The following is a 24,016-nucleotide window of genomic DNA, read 5'->3' on the forward strand; positions in this document are numbered from 1 at the left end:
TGTTCTAATAAATAATGCTCTGACCTGCACTAAACCTGTGCAAGTATTTGTGATAATAACAATAATAATAAGCTGACCTCATGAAAGCTACACCACTGCTATAATGAAATAAGTTTGCAAGACCTTGCGCAAAAAGTTAAATAAGAGCAGCAAAATTAACTTGGATTATTATGATAAGTTAAAGTATACAATAAAATAAAGTATGTTTTGATTTGGGGTATGATATCAAGGCCTATGACTGACTGACAGAGTAAGAAAATGAGACAGAGAGAGAGAAAAGTCCCACTCTTTCATGGCGACCTTCTTGCTGTGAGGCACGTGCACTACCTTCTGCGTCACCATGCCGCCCACAACTGAACCAGTTTACAAAAATAAAAATACTTGCTGATAGATTACATGGATACATCAGGACAGAATTAGTGGACTAGAGAAACTGAATGTGTCTTAATGTCAAAGTTGCATTAATGTCACAACTTCAGGAAGGGAGGGAACGGGAATGACCTGAATCTGCTGCTAACGTAGGCTAACGTTATCTGTGGGATACTTTGTTTTCAAGAGTGCAACAGTTCAGAGGCTTATGATTGCACTTTCTGTCTGAACAGACATCCAGAGGGGTTGCCAGATCATGGATGACTCTTTCTCACCTCGATGCCTTTTTGTTATTTATTCTGTAGACAACACGTCATCCTTTAAATTGTTGTTTTCCCTTTCTGGTTGTGATCGTTATTTTTCACTATGGATACTAGTCAGACTTTGATACTCACGCCTGTAAGTTAGACCCACTCGCAACACATACAAGGCTTAAGTCTAAACAGAGCACAAGTCATAACCTGAGGTTGGCCGTAGCTTTTAGTTCAATGTCAGACGCAGCGTTACAGTACATGCAGGCACTGTGTGACACCTGATGACACACGGTGAATTCCTTTGCATTTACTTCAACCTGCCTGTGGAAACGCTCAGCAGCAAGAGGAATCTGTAGACACTGATGAATGCAGATGTTTTCTCAGTCTATTTGCACTGCACCACTTACGGTGATAATCACAGCTGATCCTGTGAGTACAGTCTGCTGAGGTAGCTGTCACTCACATACTGTGAGTATCTGTCGCCGTCACTGTCCACATGCTGAGGCTGTAACACTGTCTGCAAGGTCTCCGAAGCTGTTAATCAACTCCTCTCTAATGTGTTGTTCACACCTTCTCTCTCTCTCCGACTTGGTGGATTTCTATCTTAGACAGGGTGCTTGACTGGGCGATCTCTGTTGCTAATTTGTTGTGGCAATATTAATTAATGATCAGCCTGTCACAGCTGTTTATATTGAGACAGATTAGAAGTGGGAGAGATTAGACAAAGAAAACAATCTGCGAGAGGCTGAGCGGCTGACAGGGGTCACCTTCACGTGTCTGAAATCATATTCAATTTGCCGTGGCGGAGGCAGGGGAATTACTCCACTTGACCAGTCTGTATCCTTCTCTATCTGTGATGGCTCACATTAAGAGATAACTAACTCAAATAATATTGAACCACAATAAACAGGACAATATCCAGTTGTGTTTGATGTCATCTGACGTGATGAAAAATTAAGATATTATGTTTGTAATAGCCTAAAGGCAAACATGATGGCTGTTTCATCTGCAGCTATTTCCATGCTTTAGTCCCTCAACCCCTCCTCCAATGATCCTAATTTTCATTCTGCTCTGCCACCGAGCACATTTCCCTATTCAAGTGGACCTTAATCCAGGGTGCAGAGCGCAGCGCCCTGACCACTGACCTCAGTGCTGCCCTTCCACGTGGGCCTGCTGAGTCTGTGCCTTCCCACAACTGCACACAAGCTCAGTTGACTTGGCAACACCGCGGTACATTGTGATGGCGAGGGGAGATTAAGTGGCCAATCAAGGCCTGAGCAGTGGGGTAATCATTCCACTTGGTGAAATGGGTGTCAGGATTACTCTAGCATTTTCTCACTTCACTGTGCAGGCTTTAATAGGGCAAAGACATTTTCTGGTAACTATAGTGTTATCGCTTGGATTAAAGAACAGCATCCAGCTGACTGGTTAATAATGAAGACTAAAAGTTATGATTAGAGGCAAATGTAACCTTGAGGTTGGGGACTGTGCAAAGCATTAGGGGATGAGAGCGGTCAGCAAAGTACATTTTATTCTATGTATTATATTCATGAAAATGATTAGAAAGAGAGGAATCAAATAGATGGGGTGGCAACTCTGTTGCCTAGAAATTAAAATCTTTATATACTACTCCTCTGCAACAGCAAATACGCTTTCAGAGAGCAATAGAGAGCAATTTGTGTTTTCTGTAAGTTTTGCAGCCCCCATAGGCGCTCCAACATGTTTGGAAAGAGAGGGGTGGGGCGAGGGGTATTCAGTTGGTTGCAATCTGTAACCTCACCTCTAGGTGCCACTCAATCCTACACACTGGACCTTTACGCGCTTTTGTTTCCAAAGCTAACCACAGAGCAGCTTTGTACACCCACTATCCACTGTTGAGCAAGGCCGTTAACTTCCAATAGCTCTACAAGAGCTGCTAAATGTGGACGAATGTGGTTGTATTCTCTCAGCTAAGAATAAACAGAGTGAAGTCAACTTCAGGCAAAATATCTCAGAATACATTCCCATTGGATTTCCCTGGCTAAATAAAGGTTAAATGGTGGAATAAGAAATTAAAGTCCTCGCGGGAAGACAAACAGATCTTTAATGTCAAGCACACTGTGGCCCAACGCCTCATTTCTGGAATGATTGTTTAAGTCAATCCCCACAGTAATGAGCGTAGTTGGGATAGAGAAAAACATAGGGTATATTACTGCAGACTGGTGTGTGGATGTGCACTAGTATGCTTGTCTTGTCACTCCTGCCGTATTATTCCTTAGTATGTTTGTGAAGAGTACAGCACCATGCAGTTCTGGTGAGTTTTAATATTTCATCGGAGGGATGAATTCTGGAGCTACTAGTCTTCCAGTTTGAGAGACTAATGCTGCTCCTCATACTTATGTTTCACTCTGTTGAGTTAATGCTATATCCTGATGTTACTGTCCTTTCTCCCCCTACTTCCTTTCCTTGCTCTCCCTCAATATATTCAAGTGTTGAATCTTTCTTCTTCTCTGTGTCCCCACTTCTTTATACAAGAAGGAAGTAGCAGTGTTGTCCTAACCCTCTGACCCTGTGCAAGACATTAGCTGGTGGTGTACCTTGTGGGTCATTATTTATGTAAACCAGACGTTATGTGTGAAAGCTCTCCATCACCACTGGGAATGATTAAGATGACCCATTGCCTCCTTTGTCAGGAAGAACTATATTGTGTAAATAGAGATGACGACCAGGATTTGATCTGTTAAAAAGAAGTCAGACTAAAAAACTTTTTTGGGGGAGAAATGACTCTTGCATGCAACCAGTCCAGGTCATTGTTTAATTTTAAAGCAGAAAATTTGGTTAATTACAACATGGGTGCTACTGTCAAAGATTTTAGCCATCATTGCTATCATCCATGATGATCACCAGGTTCATGTTTGATATATAGCAGTGTTTCTCAACTCCGGTCCTCGGGCCCCACTGCCCTGCATGTTTTAGATGTTTCCCGCTAACACACCTGATTCAAATGAGTGGCTCGTTATCAGGCCACTGCAGAGCTTGATGACGAGCCGATCATTTGAATCAGATGTGGTGGAGGAGGGAAACATCTAAAACATGCAGGGCAGTGGGGCCCGAGGACTGGAATTGAGAAACACTGATATATAGGAATGGGGTAACATTGAGGAAACATGAGCAGTAATGTCCAGCAACTGGCCTGAGTTGCTAACCCAGCTAGCGCGTAACCTACCTAGTTATCTCTTTATCTGTTACGACATTTTGGTCTTATTTGCTGTCACCTCTGAAGTCACAGTAACTCTGAGTTATGACAGTGATTTTTTCAAGTTCAAACTTGGTGAAAATTGCTTTATCTAGGTGCTTTACTTCATGATCTTTTTAGCTCCTTTAACCTGAGTTAAAGAGCACTGCAGCAACATGGTGAAAAGGTGGAACAATACCGACTTCACAGGTGGAACCTTAAAATAAGGTTAAAGAATAACTTTGGAGATATAACCTTTCTTTTTGCCACATTATAGGATCATTAACACAGAACACTAACGATAAACCAATACAAAATACTACCTTCTCAAAGAATAGTGGAATGTGAAGAAAGACTTTTGACAAAAATGACCAAAATAATAAAAATTCTGGGTAAGATCATTAACACCCTCTCAATAAAGCTTTATACTGCAACAGGTAGGCCTAAACCACAGTTAATTCTGGGAAAAGAAATCGGACAGAGGTGGCACACATAACTTGGCATACCACCATAACATTAGCATTACCCCTGGGCTACAGCTGGCAAACACCCCCACATTACCCGTCACATCTGCAGTGTAGCCAACCACAGCCCGTGCAATCAGTGCTCGGTAATAAGATTGACTCAGATGTGAACATGGAGAGTGTGTATGTGAGCCGGAGGGTTTTGCATTAAGGTTACGTAACAGTTCAGACATGTAACACATCATACCCGTAAACACATGCATGGTCACATGTTTCTTCATGCATACATATTGTATGTGCGCTTTTGTCCTTTACCAATGAAAATAAAATGCCTCTTGAGCCTGGCAGACAGCACGGCTGACTTTCAAGAAATTCCACAAGCGAGTGCTTTCTGGAACTAAACGGGTGCGGCAAATCCTCTTAAAATCCTTTTAGACACCGTGGCAGGAGGGAGAGAAAGAAAAAGTTTCTCCCAGGCAAACATGTGCAGGTTTGTTAGGTTGATGTCGTGCTCTGGGGAAGGACACTCTCGCCAGTTTATTTCTTCAAGGCTGGAAAAGAATGTTAATACGACACATACCCTACAGGATGCGCACAAGCACAATATGGCGGCATGTGTGTCGGCAGAAGGTTTCAATGAAAGACTTCAGGGAAAGGACGCTTTGGATGTGTACGGCTTAATTTTTCAATTCAAGACTTCAAGAGTGAGGTGCTTTGCACATTCTTTTGTGTTGTATTAGGACAGTAGGGGGAACATTTTAGATTTCACTTTCAGCTGCCGACATGCCAGACCTGGACAGCTTGTATATAATGTTTTTCTTTACGCAAACAATAGTAAACAAGTAAAATCAGTGTGACTATCTACTCAGGGCAGTTTTACTTTAGATGAAATTCTTCAGCGGAAATGAAGTTTTAAATGGCTGTCAACAAGTGCCAGCCAATCCAGCCACTATGTCTTTAGGCTCTCCAATTTCCTCAAGTTTCTAAAAAACTAGTTTCCTCGCTCTGATTTCCATTTACATATTTGGGTAAATGAGCATGGGATTGGGCTCGGTGGTTTGTTTGTCGATTTGCTCTTTGCTTTTCTATCTCCTTTGGGCAGCAGATTGAATTAATGTTTGTAGACACTGTGATGCCACACATGAGGAAACAGGAGATCTTGCAAAATTGCAAAACTCTCCCAATTACAGCTCTACAAACACATAAGACTCTGAAAAAAAAGTCATTTGGGTTGTGAGGCCGATTTCTCTTGTGTCACAGGCACAAGGACAATAATTAGCTTCATTTACATGCTTTTCTATTTAAATAGACCAACAAACACATATTGTTTACTCAAGACACAGGCTTTGTAGAACACACACATATGCACCCACAAACACAAACACACAAACTTCTGATGTGTATTTTAACTATATGCACTATTTTTCTGACACAAGGTAAATAGCAGCTTGCTTACACGTATCTTTTTTGGCGCTGCCACCACTTTTCCTTCCATCCCTGCCCTTTTTAGCTCCTATCTCCTTTCCTCCTTAATTACTTATTGGGAGGTGTTTGGCTTTGCGCTGCACGCCTGCTGTTTTGGTCATTACAGGCCCCTGTAGGAAGTGGAGTAGCTGCCAAAGAAGCTTAGCGGAGGACAGGCGCTGGGGATGTGGCGGTACTCACCTGGGGTAAATGAGGACAGCTCTTCCTGCTGGCTTTGAGGCCTGTCCTCCCCTCAGGGGCTGTCCTGATGTTGAAGAGGGCCTGAAGAGCACACTGTGCTGCCTGGTTCTTGGCCAGCTTCTTGCTGCGACCGCAGCCCTCAAATATCCGCCCGTCCACGCGCACCGCCATCACAAAGCTACGCAGCCGTCGGCCTTCTGCTCGCTCTGACAGGCAGGCATAGCGCAAGCCCGGCCGGAGCTCATTGAGTAACGCCACGGGGCTCTTGGGGGCCTCTGGCTCTGGAACAATCCCACCCAGCCTTTGCTGAGCCTGAACCATCAGGTCCAAGGTATGGCGAAGCAACCGTCCATGTCTCAGCAGCTCACTCGATAGCAGCTCACTCTCTGCTGCTGAGTTGCAGAGCGAGAGGCCGTCAGAGCACGGCGAAGTCTCGAATTCCTTGAAGAGTGTGTCAGGGAAGTCTGCTTGATCTGAGGTGAAGTCAGCCGAAGGGTTTGAGATGTTTCCCATGGCCAGGTGGGCCTGAGGAGCATTGGGGAACTGGATGAAGGACTTGAGGGCCAGCTCGGCAGCCCTCATCTTAGCTTTCTTTTTTGTGGGGCCTGTGCCCTCGAAGGTCAGCCCGTTTACCTCCACAGCGATGGAGAAGACAGGAGCATGGACCGGACCGGTCTGAGACACCATGTGGTACTGCAGGCCTGGCCGCAGCTCATTAAGCTGCACCAAGGCGTTCTTTGGTGCCTCAGACCAGGACAGTTTCTTATAGATCAGGCGGAGTTGACACAAGTGCCCGTTGTTGTCTTCCTCCAGTGGCCTTTTCCTCTTCAGACCAGAGCTCCCACTTCTTGCAGAGTCAGAGCAGAAAAGCGACTGGCACTCTGCAGACCCGATGGAGCGATCCTCTAAGTTACCAATATTACGGTTTTCCTTTACCTCTGCACTGCTCGTGCCTGCAATGAAAACAGCAAAAACAGAAACAATGTAACTGAAAGTGATAAAAAAGTACTTCCAACACAAGAGCAAAAAAAGCAGTCATGACTGTGTGACACATTTATCCTGGCTGAACAAAACGGAAAACCTCCCAAGGCAGATTGAGCCACTTGATACACAATGAAACGGTAATGAACAAATCTACAATCATCTCCCTGAGCCGAGCCCACTTCGTACCACAGGCCTCTGTCATATTTAAGTGTTTAAAAATCCAAATCCAAATCCCCTAAAAATGGCGATGTTATCTGCCAAATCATTCTGTAATCTGCCTCAAATTGGTTCTGAATCTGTGTCGTAAGTGGGAAACATTGGTCCCTGTGGCCAATGTAAAGCATCAATCCTATTTGTAATGGGGGTGGGGATCACATGGAGTGGCAGACATTCCAAGAAAGGATGAAATGTCTGTAGCCCACTTTATTTCACACTTCTATCCTCTGTGAGAGCAAAGTCTGAACAGCTGTGATACGCTCTTCAAACCTAGTTATGGGGAAGTGGTGGCGTATTGCATTTCTGATGGGAAACGAACAAAAATAGGGTGTTCAGATCTTGCCACAAGAATGTTAATGGTGGAGTGGGAGGCTGGGATCAAGTGGTGACATTCACTGGTGGGCTGAAGCAGATTGTAGCTCGAGATGATAGATACATGCACGCCTGCGTGCACGATCTAATGACTTATTTATCATGAACACTCAAATTTAATATTTTATAGCTCACTTTTATAAGATAATACAGATTTTAACACACAAGCTGACACCCGTGTGTAATCAAATAGCCCATTTCCCAAATAATTAATTATGTGGGTGACAGAGAGATCATTTCCATATTAGGGCTGACACTGAGGGAGTTAGCGCAGCGTGCTGACAGGGAGAAAGAAAAGAGGCAGCAGCTTACTTAAACTGTCCTCGTCCTCTGTGCTGCTGGTCCCAGGGCTTATGTACTTGAAAGGGGCGATCAATGCTGACAGCATACTGACTTTCTCTGGAGGAGAGACAAGAGACATGCAGAGTCAACAAGAGGGTAACGGCGGAGATGTTTTCATAGTTTTATCGATTAAAGCTGCAGATCAGCATCGACCAAACACAGAGACAGAGACAAAGTATAAGTGAGCAGGAGCATGAACACAAGGCGGTTCACCCATCACCCCTGCATGGACCACAATGCATACATGCCTACATAAGGCTGCAAACACAAAATACACACACAAAACAAAGAAATTAAAGGAAATACACACTGGGCCTTGTGCAAGGACACTTTCATATTCTTATCCTAATCCTCTCTGACTTTTTCTGTCAGATTTGTGCGTGAAAGACCAAGTCAGATTCACCAAACTCTCTGGACAAACATGACAAAAATTGCTTGTTTCAGCATGATGGATGTCAACTCTTCATGTGGAGGCGTGTGCTCCTGAGATCATTCACATCATCAATGCCACTAAAACTGCCAAATAAGGTAAAGCAAGGTGGCCATGTGACAGTCAGAGAGATTGGTGATGTTACAGTACACTGTTGGAGCAACAGCGACCTGCATAAAGACCCTGAGCTGAGCGCTCACTGTAGACTAAGAGAACTTTTCTGGAAACTACTGTTATGAGCTGTATGAGTAGCTGTATTTATGTCAATAAAATTATAAACTCCAAAAAACTTCTCAAACTGGCAACCCATGGCGAAGATGACATGGTGAACAGAATATTAAAGACGGGGTGAGTCTGGAGAAAGACTGTTGATATTTTTTCGCTGAATTTGAAATTCAGCAAACATCTCCTCACCGTCTGCTCGCTGTACGTTTTGTGTGTGCGCAAAAAAAAATTCTGTTTTTGCATACAGGCCTGGCTCTGTAAATGAGAAACAAAGTATTCTAGCCAATCAGCAACAGGAGGCTGAGATGGGGCAGCGACAGGAATGGTAAAGCTTTCTCCAGAGTGACTCACCCCACCTTTAATTTTAGTTTAATCTTTGTTATCTATTTACATTACTTGTGTATCATTTTTCAACTCCATTCATTCGGATGAAGGCATTCTGATTTCATGTCTGCGCCACTCATGAATTTAGAGTTCTCTTAAACAATTTGTGTTGAGAATGAATCTTAGATGAGTGGTTGCTGCATGAGGCCCATTGTTATCTGTATTTGACTCTTTATGTATGAATTCATTGTCATAACTAAATGAAAAAAGGACCATTACTTTGCTTTTTTTTAGCTAATGGCAGCTCCACCCCTCATTTTTTCTTTAATCCATCATGTAAAATTCTTGTCACAATTAAAAAAAAAAAGAAGATTTTGTTAGTCAATACAAAAAAACAAAATTGTAATCGAACCATTATTTAATTATGACACAGTAAATGGATACACACTTGGACTGGTTTGGATTTAGGCATTTCAAATACTGGCACTACACTACATCTTTTCTGATAAACTCCTTTCTCTATCAGCGCTAACTTGGACAGTGACTTCTCTCTGGGGTCTGCTGCTGTCCAGGTGTGCGTGTTGTTTACAGTATGAAGCCCTATTAGGGCCATCGCTTGGTCTGGTGCACTCCATGCAGTGCTGAGCAGAATTGACAGACCAGTCTGGCTCCTTAATTACACCCCCTCTCTCTTCCCAACATCAGCTAATGATCAATAAAGAGAAAGGTAAGGAAGAGGCAACACAAGGGAGGAACCGGAGGCAGACAGAAGTAGGGGGAGGCGATGAAGTCGGAAAAAGCAGGAGGAAGAAAACGAGGTGGAATGAGTTTATGTGGGTGTGGAAGGTTAGAGAGGGGGAGCTTGAGGTCAGGCTCTGGCTGCCACGGTCCTGGAGCAGCATTCAGACCTGCAGCAGCAACAACTTCAGAGAGCTAAATGCTGCATAAACGGGACGCCAGATTACAGTGCAATAAACATGTTTCGATAAGAGCACAAGGTTGTGAATGAGCCCGGCCCCCGGTGCTCTCTCTCTCTCTCCCTCCCTCCTTGCAGCACTAGAGGGGCTCAATGAGTCACTCTGACACACATGGATACACTCTAAACACTGAGACTGGAGCTGTGCTGGTCCTTGTGGGCCAACATCACAATACAAGCATTTGCATTCTGACCTAATTACGGACTAAAGCCCAACACAAGCAGCAATTTGGCCATAAATGACTCCCTTGGCCAACAGGGTCATTATCTAGACCGTTTTCAAATCAGCCTATATTGTTTTTAAAGCCCCTGAAGCCCTATTTACAGTAAAAACGTGGCTGTCTGGTGTGTTTACAAAAGTGGCAAAATTAGCGGTGTTTAAGGGGCTACTGGCTGCTACAGCATATCTTAGTTCAGTCTTGCATTTGTACACAGAATGTATCCAGTTCCTCTGTAGCGTGAAAGACAAATGCTCACATCAAGCATGAAATTACAGGCAATTAAGACACAGGAGCCTCAGCTTTCACACTGTGGCCGGAAATTCCTGTAATGTATATTTGATAATCCTGTTCTGTCAAAGGGTCTAAACCACCCACTCAACAGCTTCTGCTAAGTCAAAGGGCCAACCGGGCAATGAGATACCAAAGTTTAGTGCAAACAGATGAACACGGTATGTACAATAGGCCGCGAGCTTTACAGCATAAGCAAATGTCTGCTCCTTGGAGAATAAACTGATGCTGGTAACACTCAATTCTACAGGTTTACAGCACACAGACAGAAGAGAGCGGTTTGATACTTTATTGATCTCCTTCACTGCTTTCTTGTGAATAAAGATCTGTGGAAGCAACAGAAATCCTCCTCATCCAGTTAAAAGCTACAAAGGCCTCTTTATCTTTCCTTTCAAAACACAATAAGCAACAGGTTTTTACATCTGGCTGCCAAATACGACCAGAGGCAGTTCATCATTTTGGCTATGATGAAAAGTGCTTTGTTAATTAGTTGTAAGCGTGTTATGTTGGCTCCGCTGCCACCACCTGCCTTTTGAACCCACAAAGGAAAACTGCCAGTCAACTGCAAGGTGAAAGGTCTCCTAACTTCACCTCTACCTGCCATGGCTAAGCAAACCTGGCAAAAGCTACACACAGATATTTCAGTCCTATTTTTGAATCAGCGGCACAGGCAGAGAAGGTCATACCAGGGCCAGGTCGGGCATGACGGCTGAACTGTTAAAGAAAAAGGCAAAAAACGCATCAAACCTAAACTCACCACTGATTTAATGCACCACTGTGAACCCACAATGTTGTGTCTATCTATCTATCTATCTATCTATCTATCTATCTATCTATCTATCTATCTATCTATCTATCTATCTATCTATCTATCTATCTATCTATCTATCTATGAAAGCTTTCTCTGAGTACATTTTTACACATCAACTTTAACCTGAGTATAATATTCTAGTACTCTTTCAATCCTTGTAAAGAGGAAATTAATTTCATGCACTATCCTCAATGCTTGCTGCTGTGTTGGGCTGCATAAAAGCCTGAATAGACCCTTTTATTCTGCATTCAGAGGATTTTTATTTGGATGACAAAGTTCACAGTCAGAAAAGAGCTTTTCTATATACAGCTCTTCAGGCCGGTATAATTTCAAAGTAACCCTCAAAAACAATTCTTGGCACTTTCAATGGACTGCAGTTCATTTCAAATGTCTCAGGAAGTAGCTATTGAGAAGAAAATATCATCATGTTTTCAATAACTCTGATGCTGAATCAAATGCGCAGTGGTAAGCAGTGCAGTTTAGAGGTCATCCTCGAAATGCCACCTCTTATCGTTTTTTGATAGGTTTATGAAGTGCCGGCAAAAACATACTTCACCCTGATTTATGAGTGAGCTGTGTGCAGTTTTTGTTTGTTTTACAGTAGGTAGTGTGATTGATTTTCCAAGAGAGATGCAGCATATTTTCAGTCTGGTAAATTAAAACACACTGCAGAGAGCTCATGCAGTCTGATGCGTTAGAGGACAATAACATAAGCGGTTTGTTGTATTGCTGAAATGTTTGTTCTGGTGTTAAATTCTTAAGTTGTTTTTGACAGTTGTGCATATCTACAGTTCAAAATGATGCTAATGACCTGTTGGAAACGTGACGGCTTTGGTTTAATAAGGAGGCTTCCTGGAAATAATTATTTAATTTCATACCAATTACATGTAAAATAGAAATTCCCTTGAAAGTGCAGCTCCACATAGCAAATATTCATTAATTTATTATTGCAAACTGCATTTATTATTTATCTTTAATTTACTCTGTTCTCTCTTGGCTGTAGAGAAACAGAGAGACATTTTGGCATGACAGCTGACCTACGATGTACTGCCTGTAAGTCTCTCCAGGTAACACTAGCAACTAATTGGAATTAATTAAATGGAAATCTGTTTTCCCTATGATTGGTACCAAATTACACAGCTCTTTCCAGAAAACTTCTAAATAAATGATTGGGAAATTATCTGTGAAATACGGACCCTTTAAAATACAATGTTACCAAAAAGACAATAGCCACAGAAAATAATAAACTAACCTCATTTGAAGCCATATGGGGAGATGTATTACAGGCTGTGAGTACAATAAATCCCACCCGTTAACATGCTTATCTTGAACCTTTAAGAGGCAGGATAGTCTGATAATAATGAGGCCTGGATCCACACGGAAAAATAATGAGGCCAGAATGTTTGTGCCAAGAGTTTAAGTCTCAATTGGTTGAGGGTTGTTTACTGTGGCTGAGTAAATGTGAGTAATCTGGTACATTTGTCAAATTGCACTGCTCTGGTACAGTCCTGTCCAAACACAGTCAGCTGCTAACAGAGCGACTGTCATGCTGCTGAGCAAGTCCATATGGCCGCCAGACTGTAGAGCACCTGAAAGCTCATTTACACCGGAATCATGAGTATGTTGTAAATGCACATCTCTCAGGCTTCCATTTCTTCTTAGTGTGTGTTACTTTGTGGCAATAAAGAGGTTAAGCTGCCTGCAGTAAGGCCGGCTTTGTGTTTCCATATATGTCACCTCCTGCGTACAGCAATATCCTCCCAGTGACCTTACATGATATCCGCGTTTGATTTGGGCTAATAAGGTGAATCTCTTCTATTGAAGCTTCACTTCAAAGCAGAGTGGAAAAACCCAGCCTGGCGCAAAGTTCATCAAATGTAGCACCAATCGCTGCCGCCGATTTGGACATTGTTACCTTACATGCCCTTCACGGTATCTGTCATCCATCCCTTCTTATTCACCAGCCGGCCGGGTGGATGACACAATGCATGCCAATAGTCTCAGCTCGCTACGTCCATCCCCCACTGCACCAGGACACGGTGAGAGGAGATGACGCTCATTTGTTTCCACCGCACAAAGGCAGGGAGGCGGAGGAGAGCCAGGTTAGATAGGGAGAGCCTTGGCAGATGGCCATGCACTCCTGATAGTGACAACACCGGTGATGGTGTCCATTCACAATGAGCTGGAGAGGAGTCTCTCTCTCTCGCTCTCCTTGCACTTCCTGTATCAGTTCTGAGGAGAGGGTAATGAGCCCAATCAGATTTCCCCATGGCTCAGCATAACGAATGGGTCAGATGAGCGACGGGAGACACTATTGAAACAGGCGCTGGGGGAAATCATTGACTCTCTCGCTCTGTCCTCCTCCGTTTACCACCTGCCTTTCTCTCTCTCTCCCATCTCAATCTTTCTCTCAATGTCTTCCTGCAAGCCTCAGATTGAAAGCCACTGAGCCACTAAATGAGAGGCTCCATTGTTTCTCCACAGCACTTAAAACCGGATTCCTGTCACTTCTCGCATCTGATCTCTGAGCAAAAAGCAGTGTAAAAATAGACACTGAGTTAAGTGTCCTCTCATCTTTTGTCTGCATGCATTACACATAACTCCACGGCTTACATTCAAAGTCCACGCATGTTATAATTCCCTGTTGACATGTTCACTACCAAAGTTAGTACAATATATTACAACATAACAAACATGTCAAAGTGACTCCTTTTCTTTTGTTTTTGTGCTGTAAATGTCTTAATGTTACGATGAAGACAAGTATAATTATGCAGGTGCAGAATGCCTGTGTAGCAAAACTTTGACATCTCCATATGTAGATGTCTGTTTAAGTCTTTTAATTGACAGAAACGCCCCTGTATCTGAAATCAGTTGGCAACTTCAAGCAGCGGGTGATCGGAAGGCTTTGAAACCACATCGCCGCAATATTCTGGTTTCATCTGGCAAAACTCCGACAATTTCTCCCAGTGTTTAGATTTGATTATTTCCAATTCATCCAATTCCTAGATCATTAAATAAAAAGAACGCAGGTAAATGCAGCCTGTTCACCTTGCTGCCGCCTGCCAAGCGATACAGAAGTATCCGCTGCTGTAGCACCAGACTGCAGAGCAGCTTCTGTCCTCAGGCTGTGAGACTCAATTCATCCTGTGCACTCCACCATAAATAATAGTTTTTTTTGGGTGTGAAGCATAAACTTGCATTTCATTGTACAACCTTGTGTTAAAGAATGACAAATAAATGAACCTTGAAATAATTTCATTTATAACAAATGTGTCTCTGCCAGGAAAAAAAACGGCTCGTATGCATTAACTGACTGACAGCAGAGAAGTTAATACACACATGGCGGTTTGATTGATCTGTAACAGTTTTTACTGTTTGTGAGAGTTGATTTTAAGCAAAAAACATGTAGAGACTGATTTGTCTCTGTGCTGGCTTGTGAAATGACATACTAAATAACTGCAGCAACGTGCATCCTTACTGTTACAAACTCCAAGCCGTCGAGAGACAGTCAAAGAATCATGGATGCAGTCAAAGGAACTGAGGTGCGTTTAATGTCAGCACACTTGGTGGTGCAGGACTGTAACTGTACTGTAAAGGTAACAAGTATTGAGCTTTTAAATTTCATCTCCTGTGTTGCAGCAGAGCTTTAACTGCGAAGCTCACCTCAAGTTCCACGAAACCATAAATAACACCCGCGCTGCCATGGGACCCATTTACACAAGATTTCTGCACATTCAAACACAGCTGTAATGTAGTTACATGTGTGATTTCTCAGGTTCTCTGATGTTGGGCTCAATACATATTGACGGCTTTGTGAAAACAAACTGTCAGCTGGGGAAAGACCTGTTCACATCAACCACCCAGTGATAATTGCTAACAGGATATGGCTTTTTTTCTCCAGGCTCAGGTATCTCACAAGTGTGGCTGAGTTTCTGTTCTGTTTTAATCACCTTTAGGTTGCTGCTTGGTGAGTGTTGCTCCATGTATGCTATGAAACAAGGATGGTCCTTTAATAGAGGACAGAGGGTGTAAAATAGAGGTAGGGGGATGTATTAGCACAGACTGATGGATATTTAGCACCTGATTAGCAGCAGTGAGGACAAAGTAGCCACGCCATCTGCTTTATATTTGCTCCCCTGCCCATGAATGCCAAGGACAAACAGTTATGTTGTGTGCAGAGTAATACTGTATGAGCCTTAGCTTTTCATATAAATGCAGTCAATGCTCATGAAAATACAGTCGCTGCAGTTTGCACCGTGCATTCACATCTGTGTATGTTGTGACATGAGGTATTTATGTTGATGCCTTTTGGCAAATGTCTCACTTTCAGTTAACTTGCTGTAATTTCTTGCTCTCGCATCTGGAGACCGAGGCTGGCAGATATTACTTTTCATTTAATCGTGTTAAAAGCTATGTGCATGACACCTTGGAGACTGAGACAGATTACACTTTGAAATTCACACATCCACCTGCTTTATTAAGGACACTTTTTTTTCTCATTTAATTTGTTTGCAAATAACATCTTATTTAACTTTTTAAAACAAAAGTTACAAGGGATAATAAGATACAAAAAAAAATTATAACGAAGAAATCTCAAATTTCAGGTAAAAACAATTAAACAGACAGAAAGAGAAATGAACCACAGCCCATGCCAAACTCCTTACAGGGATTTGATATACAATAGTGTGTAACATTCATCTAAATACTGTAACTATTCTTGGTTTTATACACCTAAACACATTATCAGAGAGTATACCAAAACATTTTTGGCACCTTTAAAGCAACAGTTTGACATTTTAGATAATATGCTTATTCGCTCTCTTGCTGAGAGCCAGATGATGATGCCTGAAGATTGATGCAACTTTCATACTTATCTGTGCAGCCAGGAGTCGGTTAGCTTAGCAGGCTGTAGCCTCATATTTAGTGTGCAGACGTGAGAGAGGAATCAGTATCTCAGCTATAGCTTTGTCAAACTTTCTCTCTCTTTAGAGAATTCCATAATTAAGAAATCTAAAGAACAATGACGCCTGGCTTTGGTGCCAGTTAAAGAGGCCAGAAACATTTGTTTTTGTAAATTGGTTCATCTTACAACACTTGCGTTGCCAAGATGTAATCAAGCAGCACAATCTCTCACCGATCTGACAGAATAAAAGTGAAATACTGTCCTGTGCGTCGCTGGACGCTCCCACAGCGTGAACACACACTGTATTCTAACATGCTGTACAGCGTATGTGAAGCACCTCGATTTGAGAACCGTTTCACTCGATTATTCTCTGCTGCTCTATTCATTTTGGTTCTTTTTTCTATTTCATACATCTTTTCATTTTGCTGTACTGCTTGCCTTATTCTATTACTGTTTACTGCTGCAAATACTACAGCTGGGCCCTGCTGTCCTGCACTATATAATACAATCAAAGATAAGATTTAGCAGAGCCCTTTTGAATTCATAGGCAGCGCCGGCAGCGAGGGATACTTCGCTGAGTGAAACTGAGGTGGCCGCAGAAGGCAACAATGTATTCCATGAGGAGCCTGTAAGCAGAAGAACTGCAGTGGACACTGAATTGCTTAATCATATTGTGGCACAGGGGGAAAATCTGATGCAACTTTCTCACTTTTTTCTCTCTCCTGCTATTCCATTTTGACAGCGAGACACAGAGTACACTCGTATGCTCCTGAGAGGCAACTTGCCATGGTTGAGTGTCACTGAGGAACCTGCTCAGAGTGTGTGACGGCTGTGGATTGTCACAGAGGCCCAGCAGACGGTGAGATGGTACAGCGGGGCTTATGATCACGCCGAGGCTCTGCCTCGCTGACCACACCGCCGCCGAACACCGTTCTAGCACTCACCTCTGAGAGACGCGCCTGCTTTCAATGCGGGGATAAAACTTGAGACTACTGCCATAATAAAAGCTTTTTAATGTCACATCTCATGCCTGAACTGTACAAAAGTGTGGTTTTTCAAGAAACAAAAAAACATCAATTTTTCACAGCATGTTTTTTTTCCACCGTGCATCTTGAATAGAAAGTCTGTTGCCTTTAGACGGCTTTGCGTTTGACTGCAAAAGCTTTTAGAGCTAAAATAGCAGCATCTGAACAATGTACCTTAGAGTGATGAAAAGGCAGTTATGAAAAGACTGAAGGAGAAGAAACACACAGGCGTCCTAAAAATGAACTTCGCCTCGGTTGTAATTTCAGCGCGGCCTGAAGATGGATTTGGAAAAGAAACAAGCCAAATGAATCCCATATGCTGTTGCCATCCTTCCCCCGAATACCTTTTGGCAATTAAAAGCAAACAGGCATGACTTTATTTTTTTTTCAAAGTTCGACACAGATCACGATCGGCACCTGATAAGTGGCGGATTTAATGCGCACTCGCTTCCCTCCTTAACAGAATATTAATGCAGGCTGTCATCCATGAGAATGACTCATTTACAAGCATGCAGAGGAAGCTGAGGACTCAAACCTGGATGAGGTTTGTCGCCTCGCTCGTTTGATAACAAGCACTCGAGTATTTACAAGGCAGAGCGAGCGAGATAAGTCTGCGGTGTAATGACACTAAGCAGGTCAGGAATGTCTGCCTCTCAGTGTGTTGTTGCTCATCTCCCTCCTGCGGTTATCCCTCTTTCTGTCAGAGCGCTACACTTCCCCGTGCAGCCTGACGCCGCGCAGCGCTGTCATCTGCGCCGATGCAAAGCATGAATATCAAATGCTGCCATTCTCTAGTGAAGGCTTTTTACTGCTCTCTCTACTTTCATCACATTTGTGTGCTTAGCGCTCAAATCCTGTCCTGCCGGTGCACTCAGAACAGAGAAAACATCCTGTTGCTTACTGCCTGTCATGGCAGTAAGTGCACAACCGTGCTGACACGGCACTCAGATGGTGATGTGACCCTGCATGTAGTCTCCAATCTCCGAGTGTGTGGGAGTCAATAGGTAGGTGTGAGGTTAGATACAAATTGGCCCGTTCGTGTCACAGCCCTGCAGTCACCAGCTCAAGCCTGGACGGCGGCTAGAGCTGGAAAGCAACACTCTGAGGAAAGGGAAGGTGTGAGGGAGAAAAATAGCAGAGAGGAGTGTGACTTTTTTTGGTGCAACTTTATATCAAACAAAAATTTATGTGCTTGGAAGGCTGAAAGAAATTTGTATTTCCCACTTTTATTTTCCCAATTCTTCCTCTAATATAAGCCTGCTCGTCTTTCCCTCTCCATTCATTATTTCACCTGCATCCTGTCCTTTTCTGCTCAATTCCTCCCTTTCCTCTCGTCAAATAAACCTGCCAGCTCCTGTGCGATCTTCCCCAGCACTGTTTTATGCCACACAGTGTGACACATATAATCAGCCTGGCTGTTTGCACTATTTTGTTCAGCACAAATTGCTGCACCGATGGTCACGGCGAAGCACAGATGGAACGTGGACAGTTTTTCATCGGCTGTTCCGTACCACAGAGCCCAACACATCTGGTATGCAGCGAGAAGCATCTTTGCACTAATTTGTTTGTCACTATACATTGAAGGGACTATCTGTCATCCTGCCATGCTTTGGTTGCGGCATGATGTTTGAAGAACATGGCTAGTCATAAGTTTCAGCAGCCCGGCTGGCTGGCCGCTTGGGACTCAGTCACACGAGCCACCTGACTGTGGGAACAAAGGGGAGGGAGGGAGGGAAGGAATGGGATGCAGAGGAGGAATGGGAAATAGAGAGATGGGAGTCAGTAAATTTCACTTCTTAACCCTCAATATCCAAGGAGAGGTGAAGAGATAATCCATTTTCACTCCCATGTCTCCACAAAGCTTGCACAAATTTTAAATTAAAGAATATTCAAAGGTTTCATTGTAGCTTTCGCTCCTGTTTCTACACCTTTCAAGCTCTAAATTCTCACACGGCACGCAGTTCACAATGAAAATGGTGGGAGTTAGGTTTTGAACTTGAAACAGACAGAGGCCAAAAGCAGGCTTTGATTTTTGGGGCTGAAATGCAACTGTCACAAGAAGACTGCATCAACTGTAGCTAGGTAGCTAATAAAGCTAACATCAGTTCAATGAGTTGGTTGAAAGTGCTGTCCATGGCTGACTTTTTAATGTTTCAAGCTGATTGGTTTAAAGTCAGCCCCCTGTAAAGATGCCTTAAATATACACTTCATGGCATCATACGTGATATTGTGCTAACATTAGCCTAAACTGTGCTCCTTGGCCTTAAAAGTACTGTAGCACTTACTGTAACTAGTTAGCCAGAAATGATTGCAGCTTTACATTGGAGCAGGCAAACATGCACTTAAATCCATTCCTTGCTGTTTGGCTGTGCTGTTTTTGGTTTTGGAAAAGCCACAAAAAAAGACAGATATCATCCTCCAAACTCTGAAAATTAAATACAACCCAAATCTTGACAGACCTGCCATGATTGTTTTGGCTGCTTAGCTGTGGTTGGACGATCGCTGATTAGGGGAGGGGTTTAGCTAATGGTCAGTTTCATTCGCAAAAACACTTCACACACACTGACATGAAGAGTTGCGGGAATATGTGGAGCTCCACCTCAGAGTCCTCGCAGGTTTTTCAAGCCCCAATTTTCCATACAGTCCCAGGGTGGGAAAAAAGAAAGACGAACGTGATGAATGCAATCTGACAGCTCATAATATCCCCTTTCCCATTCTATGCTCTACATTTAGTGTGATTCTAAGTCAATTAAAGAACTGTTTGATGTTGATGCATTCAGACTTGGAAATTAAGCACCGGTCTGGTAGTTTGTTAGCTGACACCGTTGGTCTTCAAGTCTATTTTTACAGTCTCCTACAGGCCATATAGCTTTGCTGGGAATATCTATATCTGTATATTTTGTAACCTAGCTTTGGATAAACAACAGATGAGATTCACACTTTTGGTGATATATATTTATAGCCAAAATACAATAAATCAGGGAACAGAAGACTGGAAGGGGGACTAAAAAAGTGGGCTTTTTCAGTGAAATGTAAATGGCTTGGTGCTTGCACAGCAATCTATTTTTCAGGGAGAAGAAACACTTATCTGACGAGAAGCACTTTCCTTGGCTACTTAAGAATGACATTAATGTTGCAGGGGAGGACGATGCTGCGGTAATACTGGCTGCAAAGGGACTTGGAAAGTTCCAGGGCACTCAATATCTTAGAAATATCAGCTTTATGTTTACTTAAATTGAAATGGGAAAAGCTTCTGCAATTTTCTTAAGGCTTGTTTTAGCCCAATCTAGATTACTTTACCTAAGTAACATATTTTCAAATTTGCCCAAATTCACATAGAAAATGCTGAAAATTACATAAGAGGCTAGAGCAAGAAAATGTAATTTCCTGTCATTCAATGGACTGAATTTGCAAAGTCTGAAATGGAGGGTTTTTGTGAATTAGAGAGAGTGCATTCTCTGAACAAGGAGGAAGCTTACTGATTATTCACATTCATATTTAATCAAAATTCAAACTTTAAGAAAAGAAAAAGGCTAAAATCTCCCATGTACATACACAAAAGCACAGTGGTCACTGTTTTGAGTCAGTGAAAAATTGTGCATTTCGAGTCCCCAGTGAGAAACCTGTGGCCTCTTCACACACAGCTCCACTTGCGTGCTGCATTCAGGAGCACATCGCTGTACAGCTGGTTTAGGAAAATAAAATCAGAGCCATCACATAAAACAGATGTACAGTCAAGCAGAAATAAAAGCAGGAGACAAAAACAGAAGGTATATTTAATTCTCACAGTGCCAGTAGTGTGCTGAATAATGGAGTGGTAAAATGTGGGCATGCAGACACAGTAAAAGGTTTTTGCTGTATTTCTTTGATTTGGTGCCACTGAGATGATGGCATGTGTTGTGTCATCACACAACAGCCTTTAATGCTCTCTGTCCCCATGTGCTGAAGCCCATATCTTCTCTATCGCCATGTTTTATCCTACTGATCTGAAACAAAGGTCATGTCAGCAGATTGTCTTTGATTTACATTTTGAGAATGTGGGAGAAGTGACTGCAATGCAAGATATCAATATCAATAAATGAATAAACACTAAGAAAACATTAAACCTGCAACCAACTAACTATGCCATGGGTGAATACTTGATTTTAATTGGCTGCAGGATGTTCATTAATTTCTGATAATGGACACCTACAAAGCAGTTCCAATGAAACTGTCTGTTCACTGTTCTAAATTAATGTGCTGGCTAAATAGTATCAGTCTGTATCTAAAACGAGTAACCATAGCAACAAAGACGCAGTCAAAGTCTCCATTTACAATTTAATGCAACACGTTAACAAGCTAACATCAACACTGAGTGACTTCGACATGCTGAGTTTAGTTCAGGGCCTCATCCTCTGAACACCACAGGATGGTAACTGTAACACACAAGCTGCAGGAAGTACACTGCCCCTCTCAACTTACTCATACTTCATATCATATGAGCGATCATGTCACATCCCATTCACTATTCAACTCGCTACTTCATGCTGCTCATCATTGTTCATGAAAATCTTGATATTGATTTGGGGACAATGGCGTTGCTGGATAGCTAACTAGTCTTGATGTTAACATTACTGTTAAACATTTACTGTTTGTCAACAGTTCACAATGTTATTGACTTTGAATCATGCTAGCATATGGACAACTTGTCCCCTCATCTAAAAGCAAAAGCCCGAACAATGAAATGGCGCCAAAACCACGTCAGGCCTTGTGAATCGCACCTGAGTACGAGATTCAGTTTGAAATCTTGGTTTCCTGTTAGACGAGACCCACTGGAACAGAGGAGAGTTCCTGTGGCACCGCCATGACACCACCAATGATATAATAATCAACAAAGGCCCCACACCACCTCGTCTTTGCACTGTGACATCAAGTTGCTAATAGAGGTGTCTTGTCCCTAATTAAATGTTTGTGCTTTAAGTGGCCGAGGCATCAGTCCCCCACCTTGCTGGACGAGTAACAGACTGTGTTCTCTGAACATGTTTGGATCCTGAGAAAGATCACTGTGGACCCAGCTGTCTCACCTTGTCTGCACAATAAAGACATGGATTATAGATTAAGTTGACAATTCAATTAAGTCCGCTCTCACGGTTTTTCCTCCTGCCATACGAGAACCAGGCTGCCGTAAAACCCGCCAACGAAGTGACGTGACGACCCTGTCATTGTCCGAGCTTGAAAAAAATTTGCTGAGCTTAATGCACCTTAATCACTCCCAGAAGTGATGTCAATTAAGAGTCTGTCCAGAGACAGTTAATGATAGAATGTTACTAGGTGTTAGGTGGCACGGTGGAACAGTGGAAGCACTGTCGCCTCACAGCAAGAAGGTCCCAGGTTTGATTCCTGTGGGCGCTGGTGGCGTGTCCTCCACCATGCCTTCAGTGCCTGCTGCTCGAGGAAAAAGGGCCTTTCTGTGTGGGGTTTGCATGTTCTCCTCTTGTTCACCTGGGGTATCCTCCATAAAAATACCCCCACTAAAAACATGCAAGAAGATCACCACCTGACCAATGCTGACGACAAAGGAACTGGTCCCCAGGCGCTGGTCGGCTGGCAGCCCACTGCTCCTGGTCTGCTGAGTCTTGTTGTTGCTGTTTGAGATACCTCAATCATTGTGCTTGCTTCTGTGGGCCTAACAGGTTACATTGATCGTGCTGTCCCATGCTGTTGGGCTGTGTTTGTGTTAGTTTCTGCCTCTGTGTCTAAAGCCAGTAAGGCGCACTTTATCAGTTAAAAGGTCAGCGCCATGGCTGACGAACCCAAGTTCACATGCCAGGTTCCTGAGTGATAAAGGGCTGGTAATTGTATCTTTCTGTGGCAGTTAGGCAGCAGTTGATTCGCTTTGAGTGTTTTTCCATGTCTCGCTTTTACTAACCCACACATGCACACGCATCCACGTGTCTTTACAGGCACTCACACACACCTGAAATGCAGTGTGGAAACTTAATGCTTGGATCCACACTATCTTCTTTTCAGAGAAATGTATATCACATCCCCCATTATGCGTCTCATTTCTCTGTAACTCTCGCAGTCCTGACGCCATACTGAATTCTTGTGTGACGTAGCCACTCACATGGTCATGTCTGCCTTCTCTCTCTCCCTCACAGACACAGTCTTAGATGCCACATGCTTGTTTGCTGTCTTTATGTTTGTATTGTAGTTGCTTGTGCCTATAGCTGCCTGTTCTTGCAGTTGTAGTTGTGGTTGGACAGTGGACTGACTGAAGTATTACTGATTGATGGTCGGTGCTGTTAAAGTTAAATAAACTCAGAGCAGTTGTCTGGTTGACGACTGTCTCTGACATTTGCTGTTAACCAAACCTGCCCCTCCCAGTTTGCGACACTGGTTCATGGCTGAGCCAAAGGGTTTTATGAGCTGAGTGGACTAGAAACAAAAAGCCACATCTAAGGCTCTCCTTATTTACTGGAGTAGAAAACAACATTTCCATTGCATAAGAACCTTATGGGATGTTGATGGTTGTTCCAGATTAGTCAAACCATCAGGTGATACCAGGGAAACTGAGTTATGGCTTGTGAAAAACCTGATTCTGACTGCAAAACACATGAAAATATTAAATAAGACAAGATAATATTTTTCTTTGGCAAGTCACCATGATGTCCTTCAAGGAGTCCTTAATCAGGAATTAATGGACTCCGCTGCAGCTCAGGCATTATCCGTTACATAATTTCCCTGATTAACAACAATTTAGTCTATAAAATGTAATGAAATTGTGAAAAATGCCAGAAAATGGCCAACAGCCAAAACAAAGTTATTCTGTTTACTGTCACATAAGAACAATGGCATTACAAAGAAAAGCAGAAACATTGCAAAGCTGAGTCCAGCTAATGATTGGCATTTTTGCTTGAATAATGTCTCAAATGGGGTCCACTAGACTGCTTT

General features: G+C 42.9%; 1 protein-coding gene across 1 annotated transcript in view; it reads right to left on the minus strand.

Moving 5' to 3' along the window:
- The window catches only part of adarb2 (adenosine deaminase RNA specific B2 (inactive)), a 169,008-nt gene that overhangs the window by 52,531 nt on the left and 92,461 nt on the right, over positions 1-24,016 (minus strand). The window contains exons 2-3 of the mRNA XM_070985573.1: positions 7,851-7,937; positions 5,967-6,919 (exon numbers count right to left, since the gene is read on the minus strand). Coding sequence (XP_070841674.1) covers positions 5,967-6,919; positions 7,851-7,937 — 1,040 coding nt within the window. The remainder of the gene's footprint in view (positions 1-5,966; positions 6,920-7,850; positions 7,938-24,016) is intronic.

The sequence above is a fragment of the Chaetodon trifascialis genome, chromosome 18 (assembly GCF_039877785.1).
Source record: "Chaetodon trifascialis isolate fChaTrf1 chromosome 18, fChaTrf1.hap1, whole genome shotgun sequence".
Taxonomy (NCBI): domain Eukaryota; kingdom Metazoa; phylum Chordata; class Actinopteri; order Chaetodontiformes; family Chaetodontidae; genus Chaetodon; species Chaetodon trifascialis.